Source organism: Macrobrachium rosenbergii, chromosome 16 (assembly GCF_040412425.1).
Source record: "Macrobrachium rosenbergii isolate ZJJX-2024 chromosome 16, ASM4041242v1, whole genome shotgun sequence".
Taxonomy (NCBI): domain Eukaryota; kingdom Metazoa; phylum Arthropoda; class Malacostraca; order Decapoda; family Palaemonidae; genus Macrobrachium; species Macrobrachium rosenbergii.
The window spans coordinates 1,562,467-1,580,497 of record NC_089756.1 but is presented as its reverse complement, the minus strand read 5'-3'; the positions used below and the strand labels follow the sequence as shown (position 1 = coordinate 1,580,497).

Sequence of the window (18,031 nt, the reverse complement as noted above, 5' to 3'; positions counted from 1 at the left end):
TCCCTGACAGTGAATAGCAATGCCATGGTCATGTGATTTTCTGATTGTTGTGCACATCAGTTTTTATCTCTTATTTGCGCATTTCTTGTTACTTTTTACACTTTTGTTCATTGCTTCTCCTATCCACTTCATTCTTCTTTCTTTGTCTTTTTTTCACTGCTGGACATTCTGTTCTTCAAGAACAATAACAACCTTTCTGCGTTCACTAAGAATGCACTGTCAGAAATAATATTCATAAAAATTCAGTAATATGTCTCTTGTTTGTGCAATTATTATTGCTTAGTATACTTTTATTCATTGCTTCTCCTATCCAATTCATTCATTGTTTTTTTTTTCACTGCTAGGCTTTATATTCTTTAAGAATAATAATCTTTATGCTCTCTCTAAGAATGCTCTTCAAAATGAAAATTTAAAGTAAATTTGAAGTCTTTTTCAATTTTATATTTACTGTTTTTTAGAGTTTTGCTTAAAATTTTGAAAATTGTGCTTTTTGACTAATAATGAAAAATAGTTTTTTTTTTTTTTAAGAAAAGATCCTTATATACCCTTCTTCTAATTTTGACTATGAAAAAATAAGTCTTTTTTAAGAAAAGATCCTTATAAATTCTTGTTGTAATCTTTGTCTATAAAAAATAAGTTTTTTTAAGAAAAGATCCTTATAAATACTTGTTATAATCTTTGTCTATACAAAATAAGTTTTTTAAGAAAAGATCCTTATAAATCCTTGTTATAAATCTTTGTCTATAAAAAAATAAGTTTTTTAAGAAAAGATCCTTATAAATCCTTGTTATAATCTTTGTCTATAAAAAATAAGTTTTTCAAGAAAAGATCCTTATATATCCTTGTTATAATCTTTGTCTATAAAAAAATAAGTTTTTTAAGAAAAGATCCTTATATATCCTTGTTATAATCTTTGTCTATAAAAAAATAAGTTTTTTTAAGAAAAGATCCTTATAAATCCTTGTTATAATCTTTGTCTATTAAAAAAATAAGTTTTTTTAAGAAAAGATCCTTATAAATCCTTATTATAATCTTTGTCTGTAAAAAATAGGTTTTGTAAAGAAAAGATCCTTATAAATCCTTGTTATAATCTTTGTCTATAAAAAAAAGTCTTTTTAAGAAAAGATCCTTATATATCCTTGTTATAATCTTTGACTATGAAAAAAATCGTTTATAATAGTAAAAATTAAACTATCAATTCAAAATAGTCAAAATATTTGGTTGAACGAAACGTAACACAATTAACATGTTATTATGTTAGTTATACAGTATCGATTCAAACAATCAAACATATTTTGTTGTACAGCCATGCTCAGATCTGAGGCGACATGATTCTTTTTGGATCACCCAAAATCTCAGACTCAACTTAACGTTGCCAAGTAGTGTTCAACTTTTTCTTTCATTTCCAATGTCATTCATGTCGACAAGTTTGCGAATTCACAACTTGCACTATTTTCCCTATGGTTATAATTCGTAACCTGTGTGATATGAAGTGTTTTTTTTTTGTTTTTTTTTTTGTTTTTTACACATTGCTTAGCTCAAAGTAGGGTGTGATAAGGTTAGTGGTGCCGTCAGTGACAGCGCACTTACAGTAACATGCTCCTCTGGCTGGTCAACATAACTACTGTACCTCTGCAGCATTATAAGATTTTCAAACTAGGAATATGAATTACAACAAGTTTTCTGTGAATGTTGAAGTTTTAGGCTGTGTTCGAGCCGCGTGCATGTTGCAAAATGATTTATAGGCCTAAAAAAATAATTTAAGCCTTCTGAGATGTAATGTCTGTTGCTACAGAATTTAATTGTAGGGATTACCTGTTCTCTGAGGCACAAAAGATGATGATGATTTTAATTATATGGAGAAGATGGCCATTAATCGAAATATATATTAGAATTAATGTCAAGGCCTATGGAACACTTGTTTTTTTTAACTGGCTTAATATATTTATTTTCTTAAAAGTCTTTCTGCTCGCTTTGGGTGTATAATTTAATCATTCATAAGGTAACTTGAAGTGCAAGAATGTTTAGATAGTTTCATATGCTTTCTTGCCAGAAATTGTTAATATAGAGATGTGAATGCTAAGTGTAATGTATTTATTATAAGCAAAGAAATCTAACACGCTCAGGCCTAGGAACAAAATCTTGGCTTTAACAAAAGAATAATTGCATAGGCGAATATTTGCTAGCAAGCCATAATTTTTGAAGCGGTTAAGAAATATAACTTAAGTAATTTAATTTTTATGAAAATCCAAATATTCCTCTAACAAATATAAAGTAAATAGTTTCAAGATAATCTCAATGTCACTACCCATTGTAGACCTATGTTACACCAGATGGTTCATGTTGTGCCGCCACTCTAACGGTTACGTCACACACGCTCCGCTCTCGTTGATATCGGTGGATGCATTTTGTATTTACTTATGTAAATTTTGTCAGTGCTGAGGCGTAAAAATAATCAAATAGGACTATTTCAAATTTTACGGTTGCATTTGAAGCAATATTATTAAGACAATATTTTTTGTTTTTTTATTTAACAATTGAACTGAGGTTTGATGATGACTTTTTTTTGTCAAATGTATTGGCGATGAGTGAACGGAAGTTTTGAAAATGTTTCGTAACTTTTTTTTCCGAAATTTGGCTACACGTGATATTTTCTTACCGTTTTGAAATATATGACAGATTTCACTCTTATGAAGCATTGAAATCTATCTATATACATAACAGTGAATGTTTGTATATTCGTTTGTCCACTATAGAAATCCAAACTGCTTGACAGACCTAGAAAAATGTTTTCACATGGCTTCTGTCACCCCAGGAAGGTTTATAACTCAAAATCAAACCCCTACCCCGTGACAGACATATAAACACAGACAAAACAAATGAAATGCTCGTTTTTACTCTACTTTTTCTTCAGTAACGTTTTAGGGGTCACGAGTAGCTTGGGTGGAAAACTGCAGGTTTTCTGGTGACATCATTAAACTCCCACTGCAAACCTTCAGACTATGGTAGCCGGACAAATGCGGATTTCCTCATTAATTCTTTCATTTCTTCTTCGTTTTTACCTTCGGAATTCTCTATAGCGACTGCTTCGTGATGTTACAGTGACGTATTTCGTTATAAAGCCGGTTTAAATGGTCTGGAATAATCGAAATAACACGCTTGAACACTCCAGCAGTTGGCAGTTGGAATGAATTATCATGCAAATTGCAAAGCACTTCAATGCATACGGAAGATGAGTTTCTTTCCACGGTGGTTGGTACTGATTACCTGGAAGATAATGACTGAAAATTCTAGATTCAAACTTTACAGGAATGTAGATCATTACATATGGAAATCTTTTCCGAAAGACACTTGCAGAATCTACGTTTATGGAGGCTAAATGTATATAGTGCAAATGGGGATTAAATTAAGAACGAACATCAAAGTGCTCACAGCTTACACAACACGACAATTCGTACCTTTTGCTGATGTAATCATACACAGTAAGGAATAGTATTCCCGTCATTTAGGAAAATAAAATTATTGTTATATATTATATATTATAAAATTATTGTTATATATTATGGTTATATATTAGAATGAGATATATTCATTTCTATCTTTTATTCAAAACAATAAATAACTGGTTGCCTAACATTCCTCCAAGAAGGGAAAGATTTTGTTTGAATCGTGATTATGTTATTACCAAGGGTTCGAATTTACCGAGTTTATAGATGCCGTAAGGACATGCATAACGGTAATTTCTTTCTAATGATCCATGGAACTTTATATTTCATTCTGTGTTAAGGAATTTGGTGTTATTGTAATTTATTATGCAATGTTAAAAACGACCCTAAAACCAATTCAAAGAATACATATCACGAACTGAAGTTAGTCGTAAAGGAAAGTGTTTTGCCACTTCTTTTTCTTAATATGAAACTGTTGCAGCAATTCACTTAATAATAGGAAAGAAGTAAAGAGGCGTAACAGAGTATAGACTAAATATATCTTATTAAAAAAAGAGGTCTATTCTCATACAATATCAATGAATGAGTTTAAATTAGAACTGAGGGGTTGGTTCAGTTTTTGTATGAATTGGACAGTGGAGTTTACTTTCATTATAGTAACACATATCATAAAAAGACATCATTTCCTGGGCCTATACCAAATTGTCTGTATCACATGCAAGTATTGTTTTCAATTTTTATTGCATGATTTGGACTTATAACGGCCTACAAATAGTGTTGAAGGGTCTAGCAGTGGAATGAATAAGGTTATACGTAATATATTCATATTCTAATGAGAACGTTTGAGATACTTCCCAGATGAAATGCAGCGGCAAACTCACGAAATTGATGCTAAGAGAGAGAGACAGTTTACAGGTTGTTATCCAGAGTTTTCCCGTGCTGTGCCGGGTTGGTCAGCTAATGATAGATAAATATGGAGCATGTTAGGATGCCAGTTCGTGAATTTTGAACGAAATCCTATGCAATCATGTCGTATCACTTGAGAACATAGCTGTACGAAACGTAACGTCGAGTATTTCAGGCTGATCCTGAAATCATGAATTTCACGTAATCTTATCGTTTTGAATTTACACTGCGGGAACTGACACGTGCGTGTTCGAATCTTAGTTTCAGATTCAGAGTGAATTCGCGTATATATGAGACCCGTCATCCTGGACCGGTTAAAAGAACTCTTAAGAAATAAAGAAAGAAACTGTAATTTGCTAATTCGCGATCTCTGACTTCGATGTTTCTCTCATTTCTGAAGTGTGCTGTCTTTTAATTAAACCGAGATTTTTTGGGACGTTGGAACAGTGGGCACTGGCATGTAAAGTGAATCCATGTAAGTGAACACACCTGTAGACTCAGTGTCTTTCAAATTGTCTTCATGAACGTGCCCTAGACCCAGTCGCTTTCAAGGAAGAGAATTATCATCAACTTGAGAATCGTCCTCTTTGTTTTTTGTTATTTAAGAAAGCCTGAGTGAATTTAAGTTTTTTTTTTTAAAGGAATCGTTTAATGAACGCACTCCTGGACCTGTAGCTTTCAAAAACCCATTTCTTCTTTAAGATAGTTTCTTCCTGAACGCGCTCCCGAAACCAGTTTGTTTTCATGAATGCACCCTCAGGCTTAGTGTCTTCCAAGAGAGAAGTTGTCTGATTGAACTCACCCTTAGACTCATCGCCTTTTGAAAGAGAAATCTCCATTTTATGGCGTGTTTTCATACGTTTCTTTTGTCTCTTCATTAGAGCTTTCAAATTCAATTTCTTTAAGATAGCCTCTTCATGAATGCACTGCCGAAACCAGTCGTCTTCGTGAACGCATCCTTAGACCCAATATGAATAGAGTTGTCAAAATGACCGCACCAGTAGACTCATCGGCTTTTAAAAAGATACTTATCTATTTAATGGCGGACCTTCCAGCGTCACAATGCATGTTTTAATCGTGTTTCATTTATTTCTTCCTCAGAGCGAGATTGGGAGGGCGGCATCGACAACGAAGGCCTGGATATCAGCCAGTTGGAGAGTTACATCAACAACGATGACACCAGCGACGCCACTCTGTGAGTAGGAGACATGATGGCGCTCATGACGTGTCAAAGCTGCCTCGGTCTCATCTTATTTCCGGGAGAATTATAGACGTAGACATCAGTCATTCTTCTTCCACAATTAACATTGCTTAGATTAGACTAAGGAGAGAGAGAGAGAGAGAGAGAGAGAGAGAGAGAGAGAGAGAGAGAGAGAGAGATAATGTTTGGATATATCTTTCCTCATTCAGTCCTTCTTCCACAATTAACAAAGCTTAAAGAGAGAGAGAGAGAGAGAGAGAGAGAGAGAGAGAGAGAGAGAGAGAGAGATTGTATGGATTTGTCTCCTTACCAAATAAAGTTAGGAGATTTATTGATTTTGAATGGACATGAGGTGACATCGCGAAATTGAATTCAGTGTGATCTACAGTAGTCAGTGAAATGCATGTTTTATTTCCATGAGCTAAGCATTATTTTAATTTCATATTCGATATTTCTGGGGGTTAAAATGGTCATACAAACATGCACACACACACAGACACACTCACACGTATATATACAGTATATATATACATACATACATATATATATATATATATATATATATATATATATATATATATATATATATATATATTAATTTTAATTTTATTCAAGTTTTCTTCAGTAACTTGTTAGTGTATCAAATTATTATCTTTCTTAAAGTTCACCTGGCTTTATTTTGTATCGAACATTTCATGACTAAAAAAATTTAAAATAATTTTTTTCTCTGCCATTCTCTCACTTTCTTCTGATGGTATTCATTTCTCTCAACTCGTGTCTGAGGAAACCTCTGTCATCTCCCGTCTTCATATCCCTCCTGAGGAATCATCTTCCATCTCTTGTCTGAGGGAACATCTTTCATCTCCCTTCTGAGGAATCATCTTCATCTCCTTTTGAGGAATCATCTTTCATCACTTGTCTGAGGAAACATCTTTCATCTTCCTTCTGAGGAATCCTCTTCATCTCCCTTCTGAGGAATCATCTTCCATCTCTTGTCTGAGGAAACATCTTTCACCTCCCTTCTGAGGAATCATCATCATCTCTCTTCTGAGGAATCATCTTCCATCTCTTGTGTGAGGAAACATCATTCATCTCCCTTCTGAGGAATCATCTTCCATCTCTTGTCTGAGGGAACATCTTTCATATCCCTTCTGAGGAGTCATCTTCATCTTCCTTCTGAAGGAATCATCTTCATCTCCCTTGTCAGGAATCATTTTCATCTCCCTTCTGAGGAATCATTTTCATCCCCCTTCTGAGGAATCATCTTCATCTCCCTTCTGAGGTACCGTTTTCATCTCCCTCATGAGGAATCATCATAATCCCCTTTCTGAGAAATCATCTTCCATCTTTTGTCAGAGGAAACATCTTTCATCTCTTTTCTGAGGAATCATTTTCATCTCCCTTCTGAGTAATCATCTTCCATCTCTTGTCTGAGGAAACATCTTTCATCTTCCTTCTGAGGAATCATCATCACATCCCTTCTGAGTAATCATCTTCCACCTCTTGTCAGAGGAAACATCTTTCATCTTCCTTCTGAGGAATCATCTTCATCTCCCTTCTGAGTGATCATCTTCCATCTCTTGTCTGAGGAAACATCTTTCATCTCCCTTCTGAGGATTCATCTTCATCTCCTTTCTGAGGAATAATTTTCATCACCCTTCTGAGGAATCATATTCATTTCCCCGCTGAGGAATAATCTTCATCTCCCGTCCGAGGAATTGTCTTCATCTCTTGCCTGAGGAAACATCTTTCATCTCCCTTCTGAGGAATCATCTTCATCTCCTTTCTGATGAATCATCTTCAGTCTCTTGTCTGAGGAAACATCTTTCATCTTCCTTCTGAGGAATCATCTTCATCTCCCTTCTGAGGAATCATATTCCATCTCTTGTCTAAGGAAACATCCTTCATCTCCCTTCTGAGGAATCATCTTCATGTGCCTCCTGAAGAATCATCTTCCATATCTTGTCTGATGAAACATCTTTCATCTTCCTTCTGGGGAATCATCTTCATCTCCCTTCTGAGGAATCATCTTCCATCTACCTTCTGAGGAAACATCTTTCATCTCACTTCTGAGGAATCATCTTCATTTCCATTCTGAGGAATCATCTTCCATCTCTTGTCTGAGGAAATATCTTTCATCCTCCTTCTTAGGAATCATCTTCATCTTCCTTCTGAGGAATCATCTTCATCTCCTGTTTGAGGAATCATATTCCATATTTTGTCTGAAGAAACATCTTTCATCTCCCTTCTGAGAAATCATCTTCATCTCCTGAGGAATCATTTTCATCTCCCTTGTTAGGAATCATTTTCATCTCTTTTGTGAGGAATCATTTTCATCTCCCTTCTGAGGAATCATATTCATCTCCCCTCTGAGGTATCATTTTCATCTATCTCAAGAAGAATCGTCTTCATCTCCTTTCTGAGGACTCATTTTCCATCTCTTGTCTGATTAAACATCTTTCATCGTCCTTCTTAGGAAACATCTTCCACCTCTTGTCTGAGGAAATATCTTTCATCTCCCTTCTGGGGAATCATCTTCAATTTCTTGTCAGAGGAAACATCTTTCTTCTTCCTTCTGAGTAATCATCTTCATCTCCCTTCTTAGGAATCATCCTCATCTCCCTTCTTGGGAATCATCTTCCATCTCTTGTCTGAGGAAACATCTTTCATCTCCCTTCTGAGGAATCATCTTCCATCTCTTGTCTGAGGAAACTCCTTTCATCTCCCTTCTGAGGAATCATCTTTATCTCCCTTCTTAGGAATATCTCCCATCTCTTGTCTAGGGAAACATCTTTCATCTTCCTTCTGAGGAATCATTTTCATCTCCCTTCTTAGGAATCATCTTCCATCTCTTGTCTGAGGAAACATCCTTCATCTTCCTTCTGAGTTATCATCTTCATCTCCCTTCTGAGGAATCATCTTCCATCTCTTGTCTGAGGAAACATCTTTCATCTCATTCTGAGGAGTCATCTTCATCTGCCTTCTGAGGAATTATCTTCCATGTGTTGTCTCAGGAAACTTCTTTCATCTCCCTTCTGAAGGATCATCTTCATCTCCCTTCTGAGGAATCATTTTCATCTCCCTTTTGAGGAATGATCTTTATTTCCCTTCTGAGGAATCATCTTCCATCTCTTGTCTGAGGAAACATCTTTCATCTCCCTTCTCAGGAATCATGTTCATCACAATTAGGAGAAATAATTTTCATCTCCTTTCTGAGGAATCATCTTCCATCTCTTGTCTGAGGAAACATCTGTCATCTTCCTTCTAAGGAATCATCTTCATTTCCCTTCTAAGGAATTATCTTCCATCTCTTATCTGAGGAAACATCTTTCATATCCCTTCTGTGGAATCATTTTCGGCTCCCTTCTGAGGAATCATCCCCATCTCTCTTCTGAGGAATCATCTTCATCTCCCTTCCTGAGAAATCATCTTCATCTCCCTTATGAGGATTCATTTTCATCTCCCTTCTGAGAAATTATCTTCGTCTCCCTTCTGAGGAATCATTTTCATCTCCCTTCTGAGGAATCATCTTCATTTCCTTCTGAGGAATCATCTTCCATCTCTTTTCTGAGGAAACATCTTTCATCTCCCTTCTGAGGAATCATCTTCATCTCAATTGTGAGGAATAATTTTCATCTCCCTTCTCAGAAATCATCCTCATCTCCCTTCTGAGGAATCATCTTCATCTCCTTTCTGAGGAATCATCTTCAGTCCCTTGTCTAAGGAATCATCTTCAATCTCTTGTCTGAGGAAACATCTTTCATCTTCCCTCTGAGGAAACATCTTTCATCTTCCTTCTGAGGAATCATCTTCATCTCCCTTCTGAGGAATCATGTTCCATCTCTTGTCTGAGGAAAAATCTTTCATCTCCCCTCTGAGGAATCACATTTATCTCCCTTCTTAGGAATCATCTTCTATCTCTTGTCCAGGGAAACATCTTTAATCTTCCTTCTGAGAAACCATCTTCATCTCCCTTCTGAGGAATCATCTTCATCTCTCTTCTGAGGAATCATCTTCTATCTCTTGTCTGAGTAAACAACTTTCATCTCCCTTCTGAGGAATCATCTTCATCTCCCTTCTGAGAAATCATCTTCCATCTCTTGTCTGAGGAAACATCTTTCATCTTCCTTCTGAGGAATCACCTTCATTTCCCTTCTGAGGAATCATCTTCCATCTGTTGTCTGAGGAAACATCTTTCATCTTCCTTCTGAGGAATCATCTTTATCTCCCTTCTGGGAAGTCATCTTCCATCTCTTGTCTGAGTAAACATCTTTCATCTCCCTTCTGAGGAATCATCTTCATCTCCCTTCTGAGGAATCACCTTCATACCCTTGTGAGGAATCATTTTCATCTCCCTTCTGAGGAATCATCTTCATCTCTCTTCTCAGGAATCATTTTCATCTCCCTCATGAGAAATCATCTTCATCTCCTTTATGAGGAATCATCTTCCATCTCTTGTCTGAGGAAACATATGTCATCTTCCTTCTGAGGAATCATCTTCATTTCCCTTCTTAGGAATCATCTTCCATCTCTTGTCTGGGGAAACATTTTTCATCTTCCTTCTGAGGAATCATCTTCATCTCCCTTCTGAGGAATCATCTTCTATCTCTTGTCTATGGAAACATCTTTCATCTCCCTTCTTAGGACTCATCATCATCTCCGTTCTGAGGGACCAACTTCCATCTCTTGTCTGAGGAAACATCTTTCATCTCCCTTATGAGGAATCATCTTCATCGCCCTTCTTAGGAATCATCTTCCATCTCTTGTGTGAGGAAACATCATTCATCTTCCTTCTGAGGAATCATCTTCATCTCCCTTCTGAGGAATCATCTTCAATCTCATGTCTGAGGAAACACCTTTCATCTTCCTTTTGAGGAATCATCATCCTCTGCCTTCTGAGGAATCATCTTCCATCTCTTGTCTGAGGAAACATCTTTCATCTCCCTTCTGAGGAATCATCTTCATCTCCCTTCTTAGGAATCATTTTCATCTCCCTTCCAAGGAATCATCTTCATTTCCCTTCTGAAGAATCATCTCCAATCTCTTGTCCGAGGAATCATTTTCCTTCTCTTGTCTGAGGAAACATCTTTCATCTCCCTTCTGAGGAGTCATCTTCATCTCCTTACTGAGGAATCATTTTCCATCTCTTCTCTGAGGAAAATCTTTCATGTCCCTTCTGAGGAATCATCTTCATTTCCCTTCTGAGGAATCATCTTCCATCTCTTGCCTGAAGAATCATCTTTCATCTCCCTTCTGAGAAATCACTTTCATCTCCCTTCTGAGGAATCATTCTCATCTCCCCTTTGAGGAATCATTTCATTTCTCTTCTGAGGAATCATCTTCATTTCCCTTCTGGGGAATCATCTTCATCTCCCTTTTGTGGGAACATCTTCATCTCACTTCTAAGGAATCGTCTTCCATCTCTTATCTGAGGAAACATCTTTCATCTCCCTTCTGAGGAATCATTTTCGGCTCCCTTCTGAGGAATCATCTTCATCTCCCTTATGAGGAATCATTTTCATCTCCCTTCTGAGAAATCATCTTCATCTCCCTTCTGATTAATCATTTTCATCTCCCTTCTGAGGAATCATCTTCATCTCCATTCTTAGGAATCACCTTCCATCTCTTGTCTGAGGAATAATCTTTCATCTCCCTTCTGAGGAATCATTTTGATCTCCTTTCTCAGGAATCATCTTCACCTCCCTTCTGAGGTGAGGAATCATCTTAATCTCCCTTTTGAGGTATCACCTTCGTCATCTTCTATCTCTTGTGTGAGGAAATATCTTTCAACTCCCTTCTGAGGAATCATTTTGATCTCCTTTCTCAGGAATCATCTTCATCTCCCTTCTGAGGAATCACCTTAACCTCCCTTCTGAGGAATCCTCTTCATCTCCCTTCTGAGAAATCATCTTCATCATCTTCCATCTCTTGTATGAGGAAATATCTTTCAACTCCCTTCTGAGGAATATTCTTTCATCTCCCTTCTGGGGAATAATTTTCATCTCCCTTTTGAGGAATCATCTTCATCTCTCTACTGAGGAGTCATTTTCCATCTCTTGTGTGAGGAAACATCTTTCATCTCCCTTCTGAGGAATCATCTTTCATCTCCCTTCTGAGGAATTATTTTCATTTCCCTTCTGAGGAATCTTCTTCATCTCTATTCTGAGGAATCATTTTCATATCCCTTCTGATGAATCATTTTCATCTCCCTTTTGTGGAATGATCTTCATCTCCCTTCTGAGGAATCATCTTTCATCTCCTTTCTGAGGAATTATTTTCATTTCCCTTCTGAGGAATATTTTTCATTTCCATTCTGAGGAATCATTTTCATCTCCCTTTTGATTAATCATTTTCATCTCCCTTCTGAGGACTCATCTTCATCTCCCTTCTGAGGAATGATCTTTCATCTCCCTTCTTGAGGAAGAACCTTCAACTCCCTTCCGAGGAATTATCTATCATTTCCCTTTTGAGGAATCATCTTCATATCCTTTCTGAGGAATCATGCTCATCTTCCTTCTGAGGAATGATCTTTCATCTCCCATCTGAGGAATTATCCTCATCTTCCTTCTGAGAAATCATCTTCCATCTCCCTTCTGAGGAAACATCTTTTGTCTCCGTACTGAAGAATTATCTTTCATCTCCCTTCTGAGGAAAATCTTTATCTCCCTTCTGAGGGATCATCTTTCATTTCCCTTTTGAGGAATCATCTTCATCTCCCCTCTGAGGAATCATCTTCATCTCCCTTCTGAGGAATCATTTTCTTCTCTGTTCTGAGGAATCATCTTCGTCTCCCGTGTAAAGAATCATCTTTCATCTCCCTACTGAGGATCATCCTCATTTTCCTTCTGATCATTTCCCTTATGAGAAAACATCTTTTAGTTCCCTGCTGAGGAATTATCTTTCATCTCCCTTCTGAGGAATCATCTTCCATCTCCTTTCTGATGAGGATTTATCTTTCATTTCCCTTCTGAGGAAGTAACTGATCCCTCTTCAGATACTTCGGCGACCTGCAGGGCGTCGGGGACATCAAAACCCTTGGCAACGTCACCCCCAGGGACTCGCCCTCACGCCATCTTCACCACCACAATCACCATCATCACCAGAGTCTTCACCAACAGTGAGTAAGGCTGTAGTCAGTGTTGTTTGGATTAAATTGATTTTAAGGCGTACATAGCTGTAGTCATTTGGTTTTAAGGCTTACATGGCCATATTCATTTGGTTTTAAGGCTTACATGGCTGTAGCTATTTGGGTTTAAGGCTTACATGGCCACAGTCAAATGGTTGAAAGGCTTAAATAGGCATAGTCATTTGGTTTTAAGGCTTACGTGGCCGTAGTCAGTTGGTTTTATGGGATGTATGGCCATAATCTGTTAAGTTTTAAACCCTACATGACTGTAGTCTATTGGTTTTAAGGCTTGCATAGCCAAATTTAGTTAGTTTTAAGGCCTACATGGCCATAATCAGTTTTAAGGCTTACATAGCCACTGGTTTGCATGTCCCTGTTTTTATTGATTTAGCTAAAAATTCAAATCTTCTTTAAATAATCCTGACAATCTTGCCTATACTTGTATAGCTGCCATTGCTGCCTCTTTTGTAATTTATTTATTTATTTTTTTTATCCTTTTATAACCACTTAAGGGATATTGGCTTTTTGCACAGCAGTTTACCTCTAAGAGGCCACTTTCAATTTTTCTATCATAAATTTATCTTTGCCATTATCTGTAAGAGTACAAATGCCTTATTTAAAGGTATTTGGTTTTTGTTTGGTTTTGAAGAGTAGAATAGAAAATAACTCATTTCAACAAGGGAATTGGTGCTGGAAAGACAAAGACACATATACATGCTAGTTATTATCCATACGGAGTAACTCTTCCATTCAGAAACTTTCAAAATCACCAGCATCATATTCTCCTTCATCTTGTCTTTCCTCTGCGCGACACTTAGCAGCGGTACCAGCAACCACCACCACCACCATCAGCAGCAGCAGCAGCAGCCTTACCTGACCTCAGGTGACCTGCCTTCATCTGGATGCTCCTCTTCTTCCTCCTCCTCCTCCTCATCCTCCTCCTCCTCCTCCTCCTCGTCTTCCTCCTCTGCCTCCAGCATGACCTGTTACCAGCATGGCGTTGCAAACTTGCTGCATGAACACCCGAGCGTTGGAGGCGTGGCCTCCTTACATGGCGAAAGGATTGGTGTAGGTGGCATTGGTGGTGGAAGAGGAGGGGGTGGAGGAGGTGAGGCCATCCCCATTGGCTACAGAAATCCTTACCAGAGATGCAATGCCTACAGTGCTTATGGGTGGGTTGGACTCTTGGGCTCTGCTTTGGTTAGTTAATTGAGAGTAACCTGACCTCCAGTACTCAGTCTTCTGTTGTAGTCTGTCACTGAAGGTCACTAATTCACTTCTTTCAGTATCACTGTAAATTTCATGCATGATTATTTCTCATCTTTATTTTTCTCAAGACAGTGTAATTATTTCATTTCTGTTTACAGTGTCTAAGTATTTTTTCTTGACATTCTCATCTGGTGCATTTGCTATTCTATTGATAGGCTACTCTGATTTTCTTATACTTCTTGCATTACATCTTCCTCTTTTTTATTTCTCAATGTATCCATTTAGATAACTTCATTTTGGATTACAGTAGATCTTAACATTGTAAAAGATATTTGTGGTGCCTTGCATGGTATTGTAGTCTTATCTTGATTTGCTGTTAGAAATAAAATCAAACAGTAGTTTAATTTCATCTGAGGTTATCTAAAATTTTGGTCTGTTTTCATTGACAGACATCATCTCCCAGACAGCCCCCCGGACTCAGGGTCGGAGCCCCCCTACTCTCCACCAGATCATCCCAACCTCTCACCCCGTAAGTACAGAATCTTACTTTGCTAGTTATCCAGAGCTCACTTGCTTTAACAGAGTAAACAAACAATAAATTGCCCAGTCAGAGTTTGCCTGCTTTAAGAAAGTAAACAAACCAATAAAGTGCCCAGTCAGAGCTCACCTGTTCTGCTCTAACAGCGTAAAGTGCCTAATCAGAGCTCGCCTTCCTTAACAGGGTAAACAAACCAACAAAGTGTCCAGTCAGAGCTCATCCACCCTAACAGAATAAACAAACCAGTAAAGTGTCCAGTCAAAGCTCACCTGCTTTAACAGAATAAACGAACCAGTAAAGTGCCTAGTTAGAGCTCACCTGCCTTAACAGAGTAAACAAATCAAGAGTGCCCAGTCAGAGCTAACCTGTTCTGCCATAATAGAGTAAAATGCCCTGTCAGAGCTCACCTGTTCTGCCTTGATAGAGTAAAGTGCCCAGTCAGAGTGAACAAACCAATAAAGTGCCCAGTCATAGCTCATCTCGTTTAACAGAGTAAACAAACCAGTAAAGTGCCCAGTCAGAGCTCACCTGGCTTAACAGAGTAAACAAACCAATAAAATGCCCAGTCAGAGCTCACCTGTTCTGCCTTAAAACAGTGAAGTGCCCAGTCAGAGTAAACAAACCAATAAAGTGCTTAGTGCATTCACTCTAACAAGGCATTCTTTTCATTCCTGGGGAACAGATCAGAAGACCCAAAACATCACAGAACTCTACCCAAATTCTGGCGGTGGAGGGTCCTCGACGCCTATGGTGATCTTCCCTTACCCTGTCATGCAGAATCAGCAACAGCAACAACAGCAAATCCAGCAACAGCAGCAGCAGCAGCACCCATCTCACACCCAAGGGCATGGGACTATGCCCAGCCACAACCCCAACAGCATGGCATACCAGCAGCAACAAGCAGTCGTCCTCGGAGGTGGGAACATGATGGGCACCGCTGGAATGGCTCCCAACTCCTCAGCAGCCAATTACGGAGCAAATGGGAATCAAATTCCAAACATGGCTCCCTTGGCGCCCTCCGCTGCCACTACAACTACTACTACCTCAGCTGTAGGAGGGGCAGGGGGTGGGGGCAGTGCAAGCTGCTCGATTCCTGTCGGGAAGAAGAGGAAGATTAACGATTCGAGCGGGTTGTCCAGCGCTGTCTATATCAAGGAGGAACCAGGTGAACAGACTTATGCTATGTTTTCTCTTGCAAAGGTTAGACTGAATATTAGACTGTGTAAGGTAGCAATGAGGTACACGGGGTCGCAGTGTATCATCCTGTTGACAGTATTCAAGGTGTTTTACTTGAAGGACGTTGGAAGAAAACATTATTTAAAGTCAGTAACTTTAGACACATGGTAGCTTTTATAAATGGAATAGGAATACACATCCGTGAAGCAAATGAGGTAGGAATTCTCCTCCTTAAAAGATCTGCAGGTTTTCACTGACCCTGACAGAAATGTGATTGGTAATAAAAGATTATAAACACACACACATATTATATATATATATATATATATATATATATATATATATATATATATATATATATATATATATATATATATATATATATATATATATATATATATATATATATATACATATATCAAATATAAGGAGGCCATAAAAACGCCAAAATGTAGAAAGTAAAGGCTGAATTTCAGAGACCAAACTGTCTCTCTCCTCAGGCAAATAGTGAATGAGAAAAAGTTACAGAAAAACAGAAAAGCGGTATTTGTACCAGAAGGTCCATAGGTCAGCCGGTAAGTCACTCCAGTTGACAATGTCTCTGTAATCTTCTTAATTGCTGGTTGGAGGAAGATTTTATCTATAATGTCTGAATCCCAGGCGCCTCTTGAAAGATTCATGGTATTTCTTTGTTTAATCAAGGCTGATTTCACCATCTGGCTTTTGAACCGACAATTGCTGCTATAAATTATACGAGACATATTCCAGTTTATTCTGTGGTTATGGTTATTTATGTGGTTAAAAATGTCTGAGCTCTGTTGTCTGTACCTAACCGAACGTTTATGCTGTATTAATCCCTGGGGGAGTGATTTGCCTGTAAAGCCAATAAAAGATTGGTCACAATCGAGGCAAGGGATTTCACAAACTCCTGTACCTTTGGGGACTGGGTTTTGTCGGACGTTAATCAGAGATTGGGCTACGGTATTTGGGTAGCTAAAAGCAAAAGAGTTAGAGTTTCCAAGTGTCTGTGTCAACGTCTTAATCCTGTCCAGGTGTGGGATTTTTATTTTATTGTTGGGGATCTCTCTGGTCTTGTTTTTTTTTTTTTTTTTTTTTTGGGACGGTATAAAATAGTGTTTTACTTTGTGCATCGATTTCTCAATTATATGGTCAGGGTACTTTAAAGATGACAGCTCCTTACGGATGAGTTCAATTTCCTTTTCCAGGAAATCCTGGGAGCAAATCTATAAGGCTCTTAAGAATAGATTGCTGGCTACGCCAATCTTCATAGAGATGTCATGATAGCTATAAAAATAGATGTATGACAGAGAGAAAGTTGGTTTTCTGTATATGGTAAATTTGTATTCTGTTGTGTCTCTAATTATTAAAACGCCAAGAAAAGGAATTTTGTTGTCTGTTTCCCATTCAACTTTAAATTTGATGCTAGGCACTAATGCATTTAATTTTGAAAGAAGTTCATTGAAATTGCCCAATTTATTATCCCAATCTCTGATTAACGTCCGACAAAACCCAGTCCCCAAAGGTACAGGAGTTTGTGAAATCCCTTGCCTCGATTGTGACCAATCTTTTATTGGCTTTACAGGCAAATCACTCCCCCAGGGATTAATACAGCATAAACGTTCGGTTAGGTACAGACAACAGAGCTCAGACATTTTTAACCACATAAATAACCATAACCACAGAATAAACTGGAATATGTCTCGTATAATTTATAGCAGCAATTGTCGGTTCAAAAGCCAGATGGTGAAATCAGCCTTGATTAAACAAAGAAATACCATGAATCTTTCAAGAGGCGCCTGGGATTCAGACATTATAGATAAAATCTTCCTCCAACCAGCAATTAAGAAGATTAAAGAGACATTGTCAACTGGAGTGACATAACGGTTGACCTATGGACCGTCTGGTATAAATACCGCTTTTCTGTAACTTTTTCTCATTCACTATTTGCCTGAGGTGAGTGGAAGTTTGGTCTCTGAAATATAGCCTCTACTTTCTACATTTTGGCATTTTTATGGGCTCCTTATAATTGATGGAATTCTGTTTTAACGGAAAATACATATGTACATATGTATATATATATATATATATATATATATATATATATATATATATATATATATATATATATATATAAAAATTTTTATCACACTGTGATTTATATACAATCATGAAGCTACAAATGTCGTTTAATACCCAGTTCCTGCTACTTCGGGTAGACCGTCGACTGGAGTTGTTGGAAGGTAACTATGTCGAGGGATCGAGACCCAGCAATACCGATCCATTTATCACTTATCATGATTATATATATATATATATATATATATATATATATATATATATATATATATATATATATATATATATATATAATGTATGTATGCATATATTATGTATACAATTCATATGTC

General features: G+C 37.4%; 1 protein-coding gene across 6 annotated transcripts in view; it reads left to right on the top strand.

Annotated features, from left to right (window-relative positions):
• LOC136847046 (myelin regulatory factor) overlaps positions 1-18,031 on the top strand; it is a 255,697-nt gene that overhangs the window by 212,637 nt on the left and 25,029 nt on the right. For 2 of the 6 annotated variants that reach the window (XM_067118284.1, XM_067118282.1), the window contains exons 2-6: positions 5,454-5,547; positions 12,548-12,670; positions 13,498-13,851; positions 14,338-14,417; positions 15,109-15,591. In XM_067118284.1, the coding sequence (XP_066974385.1) occupies positions 5,454-5,547; positions 12,548-12,670; positions 13,498-13,851; positions 14,338-14,417; positions 15,109-15,591 (1,134 nt within the window). The remainder of the gene's footprint in view (positions 1-5,453; positions 5,548-12,547; positions 12,671-13,497; positions 13,852-14,337; positions 14,418-15,108; positions 15,592-18,031) is intronic. The other 4 variants (XM_067118283.1, XM_067118287.1, XM_067118286.1 and 1 more) reach the window with 4 other exon arrangements.